Raw genomic sequence first — 20,257 nt, 5'->3', positions numbered from 1 at the left:
GACTCCAGCGCCTTCCCCTAGCCCTTTCCTCTTATCAGCCAGAGAAAGAAAACTTAAGAATTGTGGCTTTAGGCAGATAAAAAGCCTAAAAAAGCCCCAAAGACGAGAAAAGGCAAGAGGCTCCTGCTTTAGTTGGCCACAGGCCAAGAAAGAAAAAAAATCCATGAAGGCAGATCACCTGAGGTTGGAAGTTTGAGACCAACCTGGCCAACATGGTGAAACCCCATCTCTATTAAAAATACAAAATTAGCTGGGTGTAGTGGCGAATGCCTGTAATCCCAACTACTGCGGAGGCTGAGGCAGGAGAATCACTTGAACCCAGGAGGCAGAGGTTGCAGTGAGCCAAGATGGTACCATTGCACTCCAGCCTTGGAAGCAACAGCAAAACTCCATATCAAAAAAAAAAAAAATTTAGCCAGGCACGGTGGCATGTACCTGTAGTCCCAGCTTCTTGGGAGGCTGAGGGTGGGAGGATCCCTTGAGCCTGGGAGGTCAAGGCTGTAGTGAACTATGATCTGGCCAATGCACTCCAGCCTAGGTGACACCAATCAGACCCTTTCTCAAAATAATAATGATAAATAAATAAAAATTAAAGTAAGTTTTTGTCACTTAAAAATTGGCCAGATAGGATGGGATTTCATGAACTCCCCAGTAAAGTCATTCATATGGCCGCATGTAAGTTAAAACAGGGCCTTCATGGATTAAAACTCATTATCTATAAAAGCTAATTGAGGTCAGACTCAGTGGCTTGCCCCTGTAATCCTAGCACTTTGCGAGGCTGAGCCGGGTAAATCACTTGAGGTCAGGAGTTCGAGAGCAGCTAGCTAGCCAATGTGGTGAAATCCTGTCTAGTAAAATACAAAAATTAGCTGGGCTTGGCGGTGGTGCGCCTGTAGTCCCAGCTACGAGGGAGGCTGAAGCAGGAGAATCGAATCGCTTGAGACCGAGAGGCGGAGGGTGCGGTGAGCTGAGATCTCATCACTGCATTCAGCTTGTGTGACAGAGCAAGACTGTCTCAAAAAAAAAATCGAATTAATAAGGGGGTGCAGATCCCCACTGTTTCTCTATTTGACAGCCCAATTTTTCCTGTTCTCAAGTCTGGGGAAAGCTAAGGGTGGCTTGTGATGGATTACTACAGCCTTGGCTCTGTACGCCGTCCACTAAGGCCTTGTGTTGAGGCTTGCTTTAGCTTGGATGCCTTTCTCCTCCAAACCTCACACTAAAATGTGGTCCCCAGTGTTGGAGAGGGGCCCGGTGGGAGGTATTGGGGTCCGAAGGTGGATCCCTCAAGAATAGATTAATGCGCTGGGTGACTGAGATCTCACTCTACTAACTTCCCGTAATAGTTGGTTGTTAAAAGAACCTGGAGCCTCCTCCCTCCCTCTCGCTTCTTCTCTAGCCAGTGCTTGGCACACACAGGGTCTGCACATGCCGGATCTCCCGAGTGGGAGTCGCCTGAGGCCTCACCAGAAGCAGATGCTGGTGCCTGCCATGCTTCTTGTACAGCGTGCAGAACCGTAAGCCAGACAAACCTCTTTTCCATTTTTTTTTCTTTTGAGATGGAGTCTAGCTTTGTCGCCAGGCTGGAGTGCAGTGGCATGATCTTGGCTCACTGCAACCTCCACCTCCCAGGTTCAAGTGATTCTCCTGCGTCAACCTCCCAAGTAGCTTGGAATACAGGCACGCGCCACCACACCCGGCTACGATTTTTTGTAATTTTAGTAGAGAGGGGTTTCACCATGTTGGCCAGGATGGTGTCGGTCTTCTGACTTTGTGACCTGCCCACCTCGGCCTCCCAAAATGCCGGGATTACAGGTGTGAGCCACCACTTCCAGCCTAAACTGTTTTCTTTGTTAATGACCCAGCCTCAGGTATTTCCTTAGTATTTGCTTTTATAAAAATGCAAAAAGGCTGAGATAAGCTTCAACTCAATTGCTGCCTCAGCATCTGTTTTGCCTATGGCCATTTAGCTAAGAGCCAAGTTCCCACCTTGTTCCCTGGGTCAGCAGATCTCCCACACTCCCTATTAGAACACCGTGGGACCCTCTGGAGAACACTTTCTGTGGGTGTCAGGCTCCGATTCTCTTGTCCCAGTTTCGCGGCCACTTGGGATAAAGTGCCCAACCGTGTGCGCTCCTCAGATGCTTGTACCCCAACCCTGGGCTCTCAGAGCCGGTGCCCGCTCTCCACACCTCCCTGACCTCTGGGCATGTGCGTGTGAGTGATGGGTCTCTGAGGGTGCCATTACACCCAGCACCTATAAGTGATAAAGTCTTTATTTTCATGGTGTGTCTCTGCTAATGATTGAAGAGGCGCTCCACATCGTAAAGATCCTAAATTAAAACAGCCCCTAGGCCCAATACCCAATATTATTAAAGTTACTGATTCCACTCAACAATTGTTAAATATTTTGCTGTTACAAATTAGCTAACATGTTCAATTCAGTGCCTATTTCAACAGCCTTTCAATTACAATTTGCCTTCACCTCAGAGGACACAAAAGACCTTTTAGAGGCCGCCCGCCCTCAGCAGCTGTCACCACACAGTCTTTGCAGACAAGATCTTGATCTCACCTTCCTCTGGAAACACAGGTATGACATGACACGGATCACATTCTCTTTCAAGAAGACTCATCTGACAACCAAGCAACCCATCTTCCCAAACTCCCTGGTGGAAACTCCCCTGCCTTGCCTGGGAGACTCCAGCCTCAGATCGGAGTGGTAGCACAGAACAGCCATCCTGACAGGCACGGAGTGATATCTCATCCTGGGTTTAATTTACATGGCCCTGGCAGCTAACAGTGTTTAACTTTTCTCATCTGCTCACAAAAACATTTTCATTTTGGAAAGGGAAACATGGCCAGACATGTGCAGTGACTCACACCTGTAATCCCAGCATTGGAGACGCCAGCATGGGAGGATCGCTTGAGCCCAGGACTTTGAGGCTGCAGTGAGCTATGGTCATGCCACTGCACTCCAGCCTGGGTGATAGCAGGCTGGAGAAGACTCCATCTCCAAAAAATAAAACAAACAAAATAAAGAAAAGGTAAACATTACAGCCGGGCGCGGTGGCTCACGCCTGTAATCCAGCGCTTTGGGAAGCCAAGGCGAGTGGATCACAAGGTCAGGAGTTCAAGACCAGCCTGGTCAAGATAGTGAAATCAAATTAGCTGGGCATGGTGGCACCTGCCTGTAATCCCAGCTACTCAGGAGGCTGAGGCAGGAGAATTGCCTGAACCCAGGAGGCGGAGGTTGCAGTGAGCTGAGATCGCGCCATTGCACTCCAGCCTGGGTAACAAGAGTGAAACTCCATCTCAAAAAAAAAAAAAAAAGATAGTGAAATCCCGTCTCTACTAAAAAAACACAAAATTTCCCAGCTACTTGGGAGGCTGAGGCAGGAAGTTGCAGTGAGCCGAGACCGCGCCCTTGCGCTCTAGCCTGAGCGACAGCGAGACTCCATCTCCAAAAAAAAAAAAAAAAAAATAGAAAAAGAAAAGGGAAACATGAGATTTTTGTCTGCTTTTTAAGTGTGCACACAGAAAACAGGAGAAAACCAGGCTGGGAGCAATGGCTTATGCCTGTAATCCCAGCACTTTGGGAGGCTGAGGCAAGTGGATCACTTGAGTCCAGGAGTTCAAGACCAGCCTGGGAAACATGGCGAAACCCCGTCCCAACTAAAAATACAAAAATTAGCCGGGTGTGGTGGAGCACGCACCTGTAGTCCCAGCTACTCAGGAGGGTGAGGTGAGAGGATCACTTTAGCCTGGGTGTTCGAGGCTGCAGTGAGCTGTGAGCACCACTACACTCCAGCCTGGGCAACAGTGAGAGTCCCCCTCCTCAAAAAACAGAAGACATGGAGGGAACCAGAGCTGCTGCAAGGCTGTGAGTGGGTGATGCGGAGGGCGTGTGGAGGGGAGGCCACAACCTCAGTCACGGATGAGGGAGGCTGGGTGGCCCTGAAGAGAGGTGGGGGCGTCCTGGGGCCGCCCGAGCTGTCAACAGTGTGCTGGAGGGATTGAGGTCCCGACAGCCAGGGTTGCAGGTTATTCTCAAGAGGACAGAGGAGACAAGGTTATCATTCAGAGAAGGAGAGGGAGGGGCCTGTGGTCTGAAGAAGAATGAAGACATGACCCTGTCTGTCCAGTGCCAGAGGGAAGGGAAAGCGATTCGATTTTGTTGAATCATTGTGTCTCTATAAAGTTCGTGAGATGAAGCCCTAACCCCCAAGGAGAGGGGATTAGGAGGTAGGACCTTTGGGAGAGGATCAGGTCATGGGGTTAAAGCCCTCATAATTGGGATTCGTGCCCTTTTAACAGAGCCCCAGAGAGTTCCCTTGCCCTTTCCACCCTGTGAGGTTACAGTAAGAAGGCGCCATCTGTGAGTGAGGCAACTGACCCTCACCAGACACGGGGTCTGCTGGCGCCTTGACCTGGGACTTCCCAGTCTCCAAACTGAGAAGTAAGTTTCTGTTCCCCCACCCCCCAGACGGAGTCTTGCTCTGCTGCCCAGGCTGGAGTGCAGTGGCATGATCTCTGCTCACTGCAACCTCCGCCTACCGGGTTCAAGCAATTCTCCTGCCTCAGCCTCCCGAGTAGATGGGATTACAGGTGTGTGCCACCTCGCCCAGCTAATTTTTGTATTTTTAGTAGAGACAGGGTTTAACTATGTTGGCCAGGCTGGTCTCGAACTCCTGACCTCGTGATCCGTCTGCCTCAGCCTCCCACAGTGCTGGGATTACAGGCATGAGCCACCTTGCCCAGAACTTCTGTGGTTTATAAACCATCCAAGCTGTGGCATTTTGTTTTTGTTTTGAGTTAGGGTCTCACTCTGTCATCCAAGCTGGAGGGTAGAGACATGATCATAGCTTATTACAGCCTTGAACTCCTGGGCTCAAGTGATCCTCCCACCCCAGGCTCCAGAGTTACTAAGACTACAGGTGCATGCCCAGACACTTGGCTCATTTTTTTTTTAGACGTGGGGTCTTGGTATGTTGCCCAGGCTGCTCTTGAACTCCTGGGATCAAGTGGTTCTTGCACCTCAGCTTCGTGAGGACTCACTGAGAGGGCTGGGATTACAGGGCTGAGCCATCACACCCAGTCGTATTTTTTATAGCACCCAGAATGCACTAAGACCATGGGAGAGACACGTGCCATCTTTCAATCTGTTCCTCGGCTGAGAGTGGGCCCTGGGCCTAGAACATTTCCTTACCAAGAGATAAGGGGTCCTCACAGTTTGTGCTGGGCATAGTGCATAGTGCCTTGTGTAGGGGTCTCTGTTTCCCAGTGTGTGCCCCTTTGTTCTGCTCAGGCGTGTGCTTGGCACACATGGCACCTAGACTGCCCCACTGTTAGGTCAGGCTCCCTCTAGAAGGGGCCTGCTGGCCTGGGGCTGACAGCCACGTGGACGGATGGTGCTCTGGCCCTTTGAGCAAAACCTCGTTCCATCCATTGCGCAGCTGTGCTGTGTTTCCCTTGAAGACTCCAGTGTCAAGACCCACGGGCAGAGAGTTCAAGCTCATCGTAGCCCTGAGCATACATGCTGTTCGCTTAGCGGTTCTTATTTTCGTTCTTTTGTGATTTACCCACTACCACCGAATTTCTGTCATGCGCCTGCGTGGCCCGACCCGATTTTAATCTCTCCAGCCACACCAAGATCGGCTTGGCTCCCAACTGGGCAGGCCCCGCCCCCCGCCGAGAGCAGGTCTAGCTGCTGGGGAGCCCCCGGCGGCGTTTCCTTCCGGCCCCGCCCAGAATCCTGGGTTAACTGAGAGGAGAGGATGGGGCAGTGCCTGGATTTTGTCAACACACCCAGTATCTGATGCAGGTGACAGGAGGATGGGCCCTAACTGCGCAGCTCAGAAAGGACTGGAAGGGCTGGGGTGAGGCCCAGAGGCGCACGGCGCACACACGCCTGCACTCACCGCCCTGGCCCACAACTGAGCCCAGGAAGTCTGGGGAATCTGTGGGACAGGCGAGGAGTTCAGAGGCCGGGCTTCCTGGGAGTGTTGGTGACAACCTCACACAGTCCTTGAGGCCGTCCCAGGAGCAGCACTCACACCCTGGGGTGCAGGAGCACGGAGCTGGGGGCCCCGGGCTCACCTGGGATGGTTCTCTCTGGGACCTTGGGCTCTTCCCGTCTTCCTCGTCACCGAAACTCCAGTCCTGGTGTTCGACCGAGTCCAGAGATACCAGAACTGCGCAGGAGAAAGGGATCGTGAGAGGGGCCTGTTCTTCCCGGGCCCCCAGTTCTCCAGACCTTCTGGGGAGGCCAGACTTTCCCCGAACATCCCTGCAGCACCCCTCAGGCTCAGGCAAGGGTGGCTGTCGGGCAGGAACCTGTGGTGACACCAAGGGCCACTGAGGTCAAGTACCTTCTTTACCCACACTCCACGCTACTGCGGGCCTCCAGACGCCCACGAGGACACTCACTGCAGCACCGACTCACTAGGGAGGCCTGGTGCCATGAGCCCTCTGCTCCCCAAGCCCCGCGGGGTTGCTGTGCACAGAGAGAATGACTGCTGAAGGCAGAAGCCAGTTACAGGACACCATTTACAGAAGGGTCAAGACGTGGGAACCAGGCCGGGCGCGGTGGCTCACATCTGTAATCCCAGCACTTTCTGAGGCCGAGGCAGGTGAACCACAAGGTCAGGAGTTCGAGACCAGCCTGACCAACATGGTGAAACCCCACCTCTACTAAAAATACAAAAATTAGCCGGGTGTGGTGGCAGGCACCTGTCATCCCAAGCTACTCAGGAGGCTGAGGCAGGAGAATCTCTTGAACCTTAGAGGTGGAGGTTGCAGTGAGCCGAGATCGCACCACTGCACTGTAGCCTGGGTGACAGAGTAAGACTCCATCACACACACACACACACACACACACACAAAGATGTAGGAACCAGAAGCAGGTACTGTTACGGATCCAGTAGGAGAAAACGTTCACAGACACAGATACAATGAAAAATTCAAGGCCAGCCATCACGGTGGCCCACACCTGCAATCCCAGCACTCTGGGAGTCCCAGATAGGAGGATTGCTTGAGCCCAAGAGTTTGAGAGCAGCCTGGGCAACACGGCGAGACCCCCACCTCTATTTATTTTTTAATTTAAAAAAAGAAAAATTTGGCCAGGCTCAGTGGCTCACACCTGCAATCCCAGCACTTTGGGAGGCTGAGGCGGGCAGATCACCTGAGATCAGGAGTTCCAAGACCAGCCTGGCCAACACGGTGAAACCCAGTCTCTACTAAAAATACAAAAAATTAGCTGGGCGTGGTGGCAGGCGCCTGTAATCCAGCTACTCTGGAGGCTGAGGCAGGAGAATCACTTGAACCCAGGAGACAGAGGTTGCAGTGAGCTAAGATTGTGCCATTGCACTTAGCCTGGGCAACAAAAGCGAAACTCCGTCTCAAAACAAAACAAACAAAGAAAAACTCAAGACCACAGCCACCTCTGGGGTGTCAGGCAGAGCGGGGAACATGACTAGGAGACACGAACTGGGGGTTCAGCCAACTCCACTGGTTCCTTTTTTTTGGGAGATGGAGTCTCGCTCTGTCGCCCAGGCTGCAGTACAGAGGCATGATCTTGGCTCACTGCAATCTCTGCCTCCCGGGTTCAAGCGATTTTCCTGCCTCAGCTTCTGGAGTAGCTGGGATGTATTGTAGGCATGCACCACCACACCCAGCTATTTTTTGTATTTTTAGTAGAGACAGAGTTTCACCATCTTGGCCAGGCTAGTCTTGAACTGGCCTCAAGTAATCCGCCCGCCTCAGCCTTCCAAAGTACTGGGATTACGGGCATGAGCCACCGCACCTCGCCATGGGTATTTCTTTTAAAACAACGCCAAGCTAGCCCTTCCGGAGGTGAGGTTAGGCTTTGATAGGGCAGGGTGCCGGGTGCGGGGCTGTTCATTTTACTTGCTTTAGTATTTTGTAGGCTCAAAATACGGAATGTAAAAAGCAGACCACCGCTATGGAAGACAAATCTTAGGGCCCTTTGCTCAAAAATAATGGAGAATTTTGAGAGTGACCATGTAGCATTAAACCTAGCAAGGGTGCCTCTGGGCTGGGATGGCTGTGAGGTCCACAGAGCCCTCTGCCCCAGGAGCAGAGAGTTCAAAGGCTAGCTCATCTGGCTTCCGCCTTGCAGCTTCCAGGGCTTCCATCGCACCTCTGGAAAGTTCAACTCTCAGAGTTTTCCCTAGCATGGCACCGGCTGCCCTGGGGCAGTATGGGGTCCCTGGACTCTGGATCCTGCGAACTGCTTATCACTTAGTCTACGGGAAAGCCATAGTGGGAGCGGGCGAGAGAGGGCCTGTTCTTCTCCCTTGCTCCAGCCCCCTTTGCTCTGAGCTCTAATCAGGCCCTTCTCACTCCCAGCCTTTGCTCCCGCAGCACAGCTGCCTGGTGCACCGTCCTCACTGAGGACCTGCTGGGGAAGCCCTCCCTCGTCCACAGTGCCACGAGCACTCTCACCACCCATGGCTGCCTCCTTTGGCCTCCCAGTGTCCAGTCCCTGCACTTCCGTCACTAGGAGAGCCCCACTCACGGAACCGGGCTCTGGGTGGATGGAATCTTGACGTGGGGTCACAAGGGCAAAGCTGCAGGAGGACAAAGCCCTCTCAGGGGAAGGGGGAGCCGAGAGAGGAGAGAGGGAGGGAGCCCAGTTTCCACCCCAAATTCCCCAGCTCTGAGTCGGGGTGCAGACCTAAGCCTCTCCCCACCATCAGCCAGTGGTGGGGCCTGTGCCCAGTGAAGGCTTCAAGATCTCCAGGATTCCAGAGTGTTGCAGGAGGCGCTGCACGTGGCTGGGAGGAGGTGGCGGGGTAGCGTCCCTCCCAGAGAGCAGCGGACACAAAGCCACAGGACAGATGGACACATGAGAAATGGAGGGATCTTTAATAACGGACTGAGTGAGAAATTTGAGGCAGATGAGGCGTGCAGCACGACATTTATATGTAAAAATAATTAAAAACACAGGCGCGGGGCAGGAGAGGTTTGCTGGTCGGGAGGGGCCAGGCAGGGGTGGGAGCGATGCGGGCGGGAAGGAGGGCAGTTCGGTCCTCGGAGACGTCAGGCCCCCTCGCCCGTCCCGGGGCACCGAGCCTGCGCCTCTCACCTTCCTGCTGGCACATCTGTGTGAGGTCCTCCACCAGGCTGGCGGCCTCCCTGCAGCTTCGGGGGCCCTGTGACTGCACCCAGGTCCGCATCTTGCTGGGCAGCGCGCCCAGGAACTGCTCCAGCACCAGCAGCTCCAGCATCTGCTCCTTCGAGTGCGCCTCGGGCCTCAGCCACTGGCGGCAAAGCGACCAGAGCTGGCCCAGCGCGAGGTGCGGCCCGCCCGCCACGTGGTACTGGAACTGTCGGAACCGCAGACGCTGGGCTTCGGTGTCCCTGGGGCTTGCTGGCCCAGGGTCCCCGTCCTGCTCACTCGGGGTTGGGGTCTGGGGACATCTGGGGGAGGCAGGGGCTTTGGGCCGTGGGAGCATTTCTCTGGCGAGACTGCCCTCTGAAGGGTGTGTGTGGACTGGATCCCAAGAGTCTCAGTGGCTCCAGACAGAGCCGGTGTGGCAGGCAGGCGGAGTCAGCAATCGGGGGCCTGCAGAGAGGGGCAGGGACAGAGGGGCCACATCAGATGGTGGCCCTCCCTGCTCAGGATGCCCCTCAGCTCCTCACTTCCTGGTCCTGGCCTCCAGCACCCCAAGGAACTAAGCTGACTTTTTCCCGCCTACTGACCTCATCTTCCACATGCCTCTCAAAGGCTACTCTGCGCTGAATTCAAGCCACTGGCTGCCTGAGGACCTTTGCACCTGCCGTCCAACCCCAGCCCCTCCCCCTCCCAGCTCCTCCCCTCGAAGATGTCCCGGCCATCATCCTCCTGGCGCCGTCTTCGAAACCCACATGCCTTTCTGAACACATCTTTTTCCCTTAGAGTCTATCTCCCTCTCATTTAGTCATTCAACACGCATCGACTGATGAGCTGCGGGAGCAAGAGTGCCTGCCCCGTGGAGTAGCCAGCGCTGCACAATAGAAGCTCCAACAGGGATGCAGACATTCTCTACCCGTGCAGCCACCTACATGTGGCTGGGAGCACCTGAAATAAGGAACTGAATTTTAAATGTAAATTGAATTTAAATGGAAGCAGCCAGGTGGGCTACATAATGATGAATGGTGGTGGCGGCAGCGGCAGCAGCCTTTGACCATGGTGTTATCTTTGCTGCCTTCATGCTTTTCCTACCAACTCCAGGCTGGGAGAGGAGGGCAGGAAGAGGGCAAGGGAGACTGGAGACTCTGAAGAGACGGAAATTAGCGGGCAATGAAAAAATAACCTTTTGTGGCCGGGTGCAGTGGCTCACGCCTGCAATCCCAGCACTTTGGAAGGCTGAGTGAGGCAGGTGGATCACCTGAGGTCAGGAGTTCGGGACCAGCCTGGCTGACATGGTGAAACCCTGTCTCTACTAAGAATACAAAAATTAGCTGGGCGTGGTGGCATGCACCTGTAATTCCAGCTACTCGGGAGGCTGAGGCAGGAAAATCGCTTGAACCCAGGAGGCAGAGGTTGCAGCAAGCGGAGATTGTGCCACTGCACTCCAGCCTGAGCGACTGTGAGTCTCTGTCTCAAAAAAAAAAAAACACCTTTTGTACATTTCCAAGCCCACTATGGTGAATATATAACTGAACAGTAAAAGTTATGAAAATAAAAATAAACAGGGAGGTTTTGGTTGTTTAACAACTGTACTCTTGAGCTGATCTGCTGGTGAGAATATAAATTGGCATGACCTTTCTGGAAAGTACTATGGACACTTATATATGAACAACACTTGGTAGACTGCATGCAAGATGCAAGATTCCGGCACCAAGATTTACTACAAAAGTGCGCAGCTGTTGAATGTGGTGGGATCAACTACCTCCCCCCCGTGTGATGGGAGTATTCAGTGTGCACAATACACAACACCATGACATGACCATGGGGAGTATATACATGATGTACAGGTGACATGAGGCACACAGAACATGGGATGCAGGATGATGCGTAAGTGTCACAGAAAAGGAGTGCTGGGCAGAGGCCCACAGGGGCCGGCGAAGTGCTTTGTGTTCTTCATACTTCTCTGAATCTCCTCCAAATGGTGTCAGGATCCCATGTGACCTTCATCAACATGGAAAAACAAAACAAAACAAGAAATCTTTAGGAAGGATTTTTCACGCTACGGGAAATGCTTATGACAAGTGAAAAGGAGAGCTTCCATGGGATTTTCCCTCTTCATCCTCTGCTGCATTCTTCGTACACTCTACAGTTCTTGTGCACGGGTATTACAATCCAGGAGAAAGGAGAGGTGCAGGGTGGCAGAAAAGGCAACTCACCAGGCCTGTGCCCCAACAGCAATCTTCAAGTCCTGTACCCGGCCACCTGTACCCTGATTGGGAGACTACAGCTTGGCCTCCCTGCCGAGACCACAGGCAAATACTCTCTCTTACATTGTATTCACACGTTTATATACGTACTTTTGAATAAGGAAAAAGGGCCTATTTTGAAGCTCCACAGGTCCAAGAAGTCCCTCTGCCCTGGGACCTCAGTCCTTATACTCTCTCAGGTGCTCATGGCAGCTCACCCTGGAGATTCCAGGGAGGAGGGCTGTAGCCCCTCAGCATCTTCCAGGGTCCTGGGCTGAGGTCTGTGAGAGGAGAGGCTAAGTTTATCCGGGATGAAGGTAAAGAGTTCTTAGCAGAGGGCACCAGGGTCCACAGGTGTGTCTGGGGTCTGTATGGGGGCTGATGTGGAAAACTCGGGCGTGCCTGAGCTGACAAGTCTCCTGGACTGATGGTGGGGGCCGTTTCTGGAAGATGAAGAGGGCCTGGGATGATGTGGAGGGTCCTGAAGTCTACATAGCTGGTAAGAAGGATCTGGACCCCTCCATGGGCAATGCTGTGGTGGCCCTGGGGTCCTAGAGGTCTGCTTTGGTAGGGGTCTGGCATTAATGTTGGGGATGTGTGCGAGCGAGTGTCACTTGGAGGGCTGAGTGCCTGGTGGAAGTGCCGGGTTCACCTGGCATGAGCACTGAGATCTGCAGCCCAGGCCCCAAATTCTACTGGGGGGATGGGCGGAAGGGCTTTGCCGTTGATGCCGGATGCATATTGACATGGTGGACGTGTTCACTGCGCCAGTCAGTGAACGGCTCTGGCTCTGAGAAGAAGGCTTACAATGGCACGCAGGGGAGCTCCATAATCAATGGGCTGGGGAAGTATGCAAGGGCAGCGCACTAGGAATACGGGGAGGGGCAGGGACGGAGGCTTAGGCTGGGAGTCGGGTGGGGGATGGGTCGGGGGAGATGGGTCCAGGGCGGCTGTTCGGGTAGGAGATGGGTTCGGGGTCAGCTGGTCGGGAGGGAGACGGATTCGGGGGCAGCTGGTCAGGACGGAGACGGGATGGGGGTGGCTGATCGGGAGGGAGATGTGTTCGGGGGCAGCTGGTCGGGAGGGAGATGGGTCCTGGGATGCCGATCAGGTGGTGAAGGGAGAACCTGAACGCGGCCGAGTGGGGTCTAGGCGGGCAATGGGGGTGCGTAGAGGGGTGGATGACAGGCGGATGCCACCGGGGGTGGAGGTCCCTGCGGAAGGGGCGGCCCCAGCACCCCAAACCCCTGCCCCACGTGGGCTCTAGCCTTCCCCTTCCCTCCCCCACAGCGGCCTCGCGACTCCCGACGGGCTCTGGGACCCCGGCCCGGCCCGCCCCCGCCCGGGCCGGCCTCCCCCGACTCGCGCCCCAGGACCGCGATCTCGGGCCAGCTCCCGCGGACGCGGCGCCGCGCCCCTCCGGGAGATGGGCGCTTTGGCGGGTGGAGGGACGGATGGGCCGCGGCGGACTCACCGCGCGCGGGCTCCGCTCCGGCCTGGGCCGCTCAGTGATGGCGACCCCTGGGCTGGCGAGCGCGCCCAGCGCCGCGGGCGGACCCCCTCCCGGCACCCCGCGCGCCGCGGGCGGCCGCCATTGGTCCGCTGGGGCGCGCCGCGCGTCAGCGTCACGTCACGCGCAGCGGGACTCCCGGGCAGGGGTGGGGCCGTGACGCACTGGGCGGCCGGGGCCAATCGGAAGCCGCCTGGGACGAGCGCCCCCGCCTTCGCCGCGCCCTCCAGTAACCTCCGGCTTCGGCTCGGGTCGCCTTGGCAACGGGTCGCGCGGCTTCGAGAGCGCTGCTGAGGGGCGCGGAGAAGGGGCCGGCTGAGGGGATGCGCAGGTACGATGCGGCCTCTGGGCGAAACGCGGGCGCTCCACACACGCGACGGTCGCTTATTTATTTATGACCGAATTTCGCTCTTGTCGCCCAGGCTGGAGTGCAGTGGCGCGATCTCGGCTCACCGCTGCCTCCGCCTCCCGGGTTCAAGCGATTCTCCCGCCTCAGCCTCCCGAATAGCTGGGACTACAGGCGCGCGCCACCACACTTGGCTAATTTTTGTATTTTTAGTAGGCACGGGGTTTCATCATGTTGGCCAGGATGGTCTCGAACTCCTGACCTCGTGATCCACCCGCCTCGGCCTCCCAAAGTGCTGAGTTTACAGTCCTGAGCCACTGCGCCCGGCCCACGCAACCATTTTTCCTGTGTCCAAGAGTGGTATGTCGAAACAGTGTTTTTAATATAAATATGTTTAGTACAAGTATGTCCCAGAATAGGATCGCCAGACTTAGCAAATAAAAATACAGGACGTCCAACTAGACTTGAATTAAGGATAACAGTGAATTCATTTTTAGTATTACTGTGTTTCATATTTAGGGTATTTAAAAAAACTTCTTGATATAAATACATGAGTGTAAGTAATTTCCACTGTAATTATGTCCCATAGTATCATAGTTGCATTGCCCGATTTAGTAAGCAAAAAATAAAGCTCAGTTATATGTAAACTCAAGAAACACAAGGACGCCGGGCGCGGTGGTCCGTGCCTGTAATCCCAGCACTTGGGAGGCTGAGGCGGGTGGATCATCTGAGGTTGGGTGTTTGAGACCAGCCTGGCCAACATGATGAAACCCCGTCTGTACTGAAAACACAAACAGTAGCCAAGCATGGTGGTGCGCCCCTGTAATCCCAAGGCAGGAGAATCGCTTGAACCTGGGAAGCAAAAGTTGCACTCAGCCGAGATCATACCGCTGCACTCTGGCCTGAGCAACAGAGCGAGACTCTGTCTCTAAATAAACAAATAAAAATAAAAACAAGGAACACATTTCTAGTATCAATGTGTTCTATATTTCACATACTTTAAACAAACGTTATATAAGTACATTGCATGTAAATAATTTTTTCCCCAAATGCGCCCTCTTGAGGAGGAGTGATAAATAATTTTTAATATTAATATGTCTACAGTATAACCATGTGCCAGAATGAGGTTGCCATATTTAGCAAATAACATAGGACAATATCTAGTTACATTTGAATGTCAGATAAATGATGAACAATGTTTTAGATAATGTTAAAGAATGTTTAATAATGTTAAACATGTCCCAGGCCTGGGGGTGGCTCATGCCTGTAATCCTAGCACTTTGAGAGGCCGAGGCAGGACAGGAAGATCACTTGAGCCCAGGAGTTGGAGACAGCCTGGGCAACATGGCAAACCTCCATCTCTACAAAAAATACAGAAATGACCCTCAGGTGGTGGTGCACATGTGTGATGCCAGTTAGGAGGCTGAGGTGGGAGGATCACTTGAGACCAAGAAATTGAGGCTTCAGTGAGCCGTGTTCACACTACTGCAGCCTGGGTGACAAAGTGAGACCCTGTCTGAAAAAACAAAAATATGTTTCAACAGTGTATTTGAGGCACCCTTATACTAAATATTAAATACTAACAGTATATCTTTTTTTTTTTTTTTTTTTTTGAGACGGAGTTTCGCTCTTGTTACCCAGGCTGGAGTGCAATGGCGCGATCTCGGCTCACCGCAACCTCCGCCTCCTGGGTTCAGGCAGTTCTCCTGCCTCAGCCTCCCGAATAGCTGGGATTACAGGCACACGCCACCGTGCCCAGCTAAGTTTTTGTATTTTTAGTAGAGACGGAGTTTCACCATGTTGACCCGGATGGTCTCGATCTCTTGACCTCGTGATCCACCTGCCTCGGCCTCCCAAAGTGCTGGGATTACAGGTGTGAGCCACTGCACCCGGCCTGAAATTTTTTAAGTAGCAAAAACCTGGGCCGGGCGCGGTGGCTCACACCTGTAATCCCAGCACTTTGGGAGGCCGAGGTGGGTGGATCACGAGGTCAAGAGATCGAGACCATCCTGGTCAACATGGTAAAACCCCGTCTCTACTAAAAATACAAAAATCAGCTGGGCATGGTGGCACGCGCCTGTAGTCCCAGCTAATCGGGAGGCTGAGGCAGGAGAATTGCTTGAACCTGGGAGGCGGAGGTTTCAGTGAGCCGAGATCGCGCCATTGCACTCTAGCCTGGGTAACAAGAGCGAAACTGTCTCAAAAAAAAAAAAGTAGCAAAAACCTTTGTCCCAAACCCCACTTAAAAAAAAGTTAATCAGCTAAAAGCCGAACTGTTATGGTTACCAGGGGCTAGAAGAAGGGGGAAGGGGAATTCTTTTGGGGGTGATGAAAATATTCTGGAATTAGATTCTGGCGATGATTTCATAACTCTGAAAATATACCAAAAACTACTGAACTGTAAAAGGGTGGGCTGGGCATAGTGACTCATGCCTATAATCCCAGCACTTTGGGAGGCTAAGGAGGGGAGGATCACTTGAGGCCAGCAGTTCAAGACCAGCCTGGCCAACATGGTGAAACCCAGTCTTTACTAAAAATACAAAAATTAGCCAGGAGTGGTGGTGGGCATCTATTGTCCCACCTACTCGGGAGACTGAGAAGGGAGAATCGCTTGAACCTGGGAGGCGGAGTTTGCAGTGAGTGGAGATCGTGCCATTGCACTGTAGCCTGGGTGACAAGAGTGAGGCTCCATCTCAAAAAAGAAGGGTGAATTTTGTGCTGTGTGAGTTATATCTCAATAAAAATGTTTCGGCCAGGTGCAATGGCTCATGCCTGTGATTCCAGCACTTTGTGGGTCCAAGGTGGGGGGATGCTTAAGCCCAGGAGTTTGAGACCAGCCTGGATAACATGGTGAAACCCTGTCTCTACAAAAAAATAGAAAAATCAGCCAGGCATGGTGGCTGTGCCTATAGTCTCAGCTCCTCAGGGGGCTGAGTGAGGAGGATGACCTGAGCCCAAGAGTTCAAGGCTGCAGTGAGCTATGATGCAGCACTGCACTCCAGCCTGTACGACCGTGTGAGAACTCATGTCTAAAAAAATAAAAATAAAGAAAAATGCAGAGCTGTTTGAGTTGATGCTATGGAAGAAGACATAGAGTCCCAGTTTAAAGCACCCCTCTTTGAACCTTTTTATGGAAGACAGTATGTGGCCCCTCACACTCAAAAATCAACTCCAGTTGGAACTGGGCCCCATCTCTACAAAAAATTTTAAAATTAGCCCAGCATGGTGTCACATGCCTGTAGTCCCAGCTACTCAGGAGGCTGAGATGGGAGGATCACTTGAGCCCAGGAGTTTGCCAGCCTGGGTGACAGAGTGAGACCTCATCTCTGAAAAGAAAAAAAAAAGCTCACCAAGCCTACTCCAAGTTTAGAAAGATACTACTCTCCTGTATACGTGCGGCTAACGAATGTGACGAAAAGTGCCATCTGACTAGTGGTCAGGGACAAAAATCAAGAATGTGGTGAGGTTTTTTGTTTTTGAGACAGAGTTTTGCTCTTGTTGCCCAGGTTGGAATGCAGTGGTGCCATCCCAGCTCACTGCAACCTCTGCTTCCTGGGTTCAAGCGATTCTCCTGCCTCAGACTCCAAAGTAGCTGAAACTAGAGGTGCCTGCCACTGTGCCCATCTAATTTTTGGTATTTTAGTAGAGACGGGGTTTTAGCAGGTTGCCCACATTGGTCTTAATTCTTGAACTCAGGCAATCCACCCACCTTGGCCTCCCAAAGTGGTACATTACAGGCATGCGCCACTGCGCCCGGCCTCAGAAACACATTTCTGCAAAGATTTTCATTTCCCCCACCCCTTTTTGTGTGTGTGATGAGGTCTCTGGTACAATCATGAATCATGACTCACTGCAGCCTCAACCTCCCAGGCTCAAGTGATCCTCCCACCTCTGCATCCCAGGTAGCCTCCCAAGTAGCCTCCAAGTAGGTGGTATATGTAAAACACTGCTGGGTCTGGCTCTGAGGATTGGGAGGCGAAGAGGTGCAGTGGGGACTGTGGTGAACCAGATAGGAGAACCCTCGCTAAGGGACAGCTGCAAAAATTAACTTCATGGTAAGTGAATTCTGTTTGTCTGAGTGGGTTTCACCTAGTGGTACAGGGTCTTCCAAACAGGGGGAGAAGCCAGAAATCTGGATTTAATTTAATTAATTTATTTATTTTGAGACAGACTTTCCCTCTGTCACCCAGGGTGTACTGCAATCTCTGCCTCCCAGGTTCAAGCGATTCTCCTGCCTCAGCCTCCTGAGTATTTGGGATTACAGGTGTGCACCACCACACTCGACTAATTTTTGTATTTTTAGTAGAGATGGGGTTTCGCCTTGTTGGCCACGCTGGCCTTGAACTCCTGACCTCAGGTGATCCACCTGCCTCGGTCTCACAAAGTGTTGGGATTAGAGGCGTGAGCCACTGCGCCTGGCCTGGATTCTTTAGCACATTGGTATTCAACAGGGATTGGTCCTCCCCTACCCCACATGGAACATTTGGCAATGTCTGGAGGTGTTTTGGGTTGTCACATCTTGAGGTGAAGGGCATCACTTTGGCATCTTCCTGGGACAGGCCAGAGGTGCTGCTCAACAGCCTATGATGCACTAGAGAGCCCCTATGCACAAAGAATTATCTGGTGCAAAATGTCATTAGTGCTATGATTGAGAAACCCTGATCTAATGTAAAACCTCTCAACTCTTCTCCTCTTCCTCTTCCTCCTCCTCCTCCTCCTGCTGCTGCTGCTCCTCCTCTTCCTCCTCCCTCCTTTTCCTCCCCCTCCTCTCTCCTTCTTCTTTTAGAAACAGGTATCTCTGTCAGCCATGTTGAAATACAGTGGTGCAGCCTCCAACTCCTATGCTCAAGCAATCCTCCCACCTCAGCCCCGACAATTTCTTAATTCTAAATAACATACTCTGCGGCCAAACCAAGTCCCTCCATGGCCCCTTTTGCTAGCTCTGGTGTGCACAACCATGTCGTTCTCATCTGCTAATCAGAGGGGAAGGTGGGCCACAGTAATGAGTGTGTGCTTAGCAAGCCTCATAGGTGTCCCCTCGGCGGCCAGTTCTGTTGGAGTTCATTTTTTAATGTGGTATTTTCTCCAAAGTGAGAAAATCTGGAGTAATTCACTTACCACTAAGTTAATTCTTCCTTTTCTTTTTTTTCTCCCCACCCGACTCCGTCTTTTTTTTTTTTTTGAGATGGAGTCTCACTCTATTGCCCAGGCTGGAGTGCAGTGGCACAATCTGGGCTCACTGCAACCTCTGCCTCCCAGCTTCAAGTAATTCTCCTGCCTCAGCCTCCTGAGTAGCTGGGACTACAGGTGTGTGCCACCACACCTGGCTAATTTTTCCATTTTTAGTAGAGATGAGGTCTCACCATGTTGGCCAGGCTGGTCTTGAACTCCCAACCTCAGGTGATCCGCCCTCCTCGGCCTCCCAATGTGCTGGGATTACCGGCGTGAGCCACTGCGCCCGGTCCTAATTTTTCTATTTTTAGTAGAGACGGGGTTTCACCATGTTGGCCAGTTGGCCAGGCTGGTCTTGAACTTCTGACCTCAGGTGATCCGCCTACCTCGGCCTCCCAATATGCTGGGATTACAGGCGTGAGCCACCGCGCCCAGCTGTATTTTGCTTTTTGCTTACCCTTCCCTTCACCTTGCTTTTGCTTTTACTCATTTCGCCCTTTATTCAACCTCTATTTCCCTCTGCTATTTTCCTGCATGTTAGGGAGTCACTTTGCAGCCCAGCCTTCACCCGCCGCCTGGACCTGGTCTGCCTGACCACAGAGACGCACCCGTTCAGCCTGGGCCAGTTCTCTGGGGGCTGAACATGCTTTACCCCTGCCTGGGACCCTCTGGTAGGCCCCGGGCAGGAGGTTAACCCAGGGCCACTGACGCTCTGGGGATGTCCCCATCTCAAAACGCTTCCAGCTGAAGCAGGAGGGCTTAGGAGATTCTTTGCCTCTTGTATCCTCCTGGGGCCTCTCCAAAACCGGTGACCTGGGGACCCTGAGTGCAGCTTCCTGGGCTTGCAGGGTCCCTGAGGACACAGTCAGGACTCATCAACCTCCCTCCCTGAAGTCTACAGGTGAGGTCTGGGGGCTGTTACCCTGGCCTGGGCAGAGGCAAGGAAACACAGGAGGAGGAAGTACAACTTTTAATAGCCCCGGGACTGAGTGGCCACTTTCTCCCAGGCCTGGATGCCACAGGCTCCAGATGTGTCCCCAGGCCCCAGGTCCTGGACTGAGGGGTGCGCTCCCAGTTGAAAGCCCCTCTCGCTGTCCAAAGCAGCCCACACACGGGCTGCTGTTGCTGGCTGTCAGTACACCACAGACATGTTGCTGTGCTCTCTGCTTCCCGCCCTTGTGGGATCTCTCTCTGGGGCTGCTGTTTCTGGTCCAAGAGGCTGGCGGTTGCCTGGTCACCCTGTTTGATTTTACTGCTCTGCCAGCTGGCTTGGAGTATTCAAGGTAAGCGGCTGCCTGGGTGTTTGGTGGGGACCACCTTTACGAGTGTTTCTCTACAGCCTCAGGCAGTGGCTGATTCTCAGAATCCCACCTGGATGGCCAGGATTCATCCTGTCTATCTGGATCCTGGTCAGCCTGGTGCACTGGCCCCACCTTAGCACGTCGCTCCATTTTCCTTCTTGTTTGCTGTGTCTGTCTGGAGTGTGGGTTGCTTGTGTCCTCACTGTCTGTGCTGCAGGGACTGCAGAGGTGAAACAGGGATTTTCCCCTCTCTTGTCCACTACTGCCAGGCACAAGTAAGTGTGTTTGTTGAATGAACAAGTGTTTGTGCAATTCACAAATTTCTTTCTTTCTTTCTTTTCTTTAAGGTAGTGTCTTGCTCTGTCGCCCAGGCTGGAGTGTAGTGCATTTCAGTGGCGCGCTCTCGGCTCACTGCAACCCCACTCCTGAGTTCAAGGAATTCTCCTGCCTCGGCCTCCCGAGTAGCTGGGACTACAGGCACCCGCCATCATGCCCGACTAATTTTTGTGTTTTTAGTAGAGACAGGGTTTCACCATATTGGTCGGGCTG

The 20,257-nt window shown here is 53.1% G+C and overlaps 1 protein-coding gene across 2 annotated transcripts in view; it reads right to left on the bottom strand.

The window, feature by feature from the left end:
* Positions 1-12,911, bottom strand: part of ZSCAN1 (zinc finger and SCAN domain containing 1) — a 36,328-nt gene extending 23,417 nt beyond the window's left edge. Inside the window, exons 1-5 of one of the 2 annotated variants that reach the window (XM_021668167.2) lie at positions 12,854-12,911; positions 11,491-11,660; positions 11,093-11,134; positions 9,107-9,586; positions 6,097-6,191 (exon numbers count right to left, since the gene is read on the bottom strand). In XM_021668167.2, coding sequence (XP_021523842.1) covers positions 6,097-6,191; positions 9,107-9,476 — 465 coding nt within the window. In that variant the 5' untranslated portion in view covers positions 9,477-9,586; positions 11,093-11,134; positions 11,491-11,660; positions 12,854-12,911. The other variant, XM_012473218.2, reaches the window with a different exon arrangement.
* Between the last annotated feature and the right edge of the window lie 7,346 nt (positions 12,912-20,257).

This window comes from Aotus nancymaae, unplaced genomic scaffold (assembly GCF_030222135.1).
Source record: "Aotus nancymaae isolate 86718 unplaced genomic scaffold, 86718_ANA_hifiasm-v0.15.2.pri h1tg000069l, whole genome shotgun sequence".
NCBI lineage: Eukaryota > Metazoa > Chordata > Mammalia > Primates > Aotidae > Aotus > Aotus nancymaae.
This window is presented reverse-complemented; position numbering and strand designations above follow the sequence as displayed.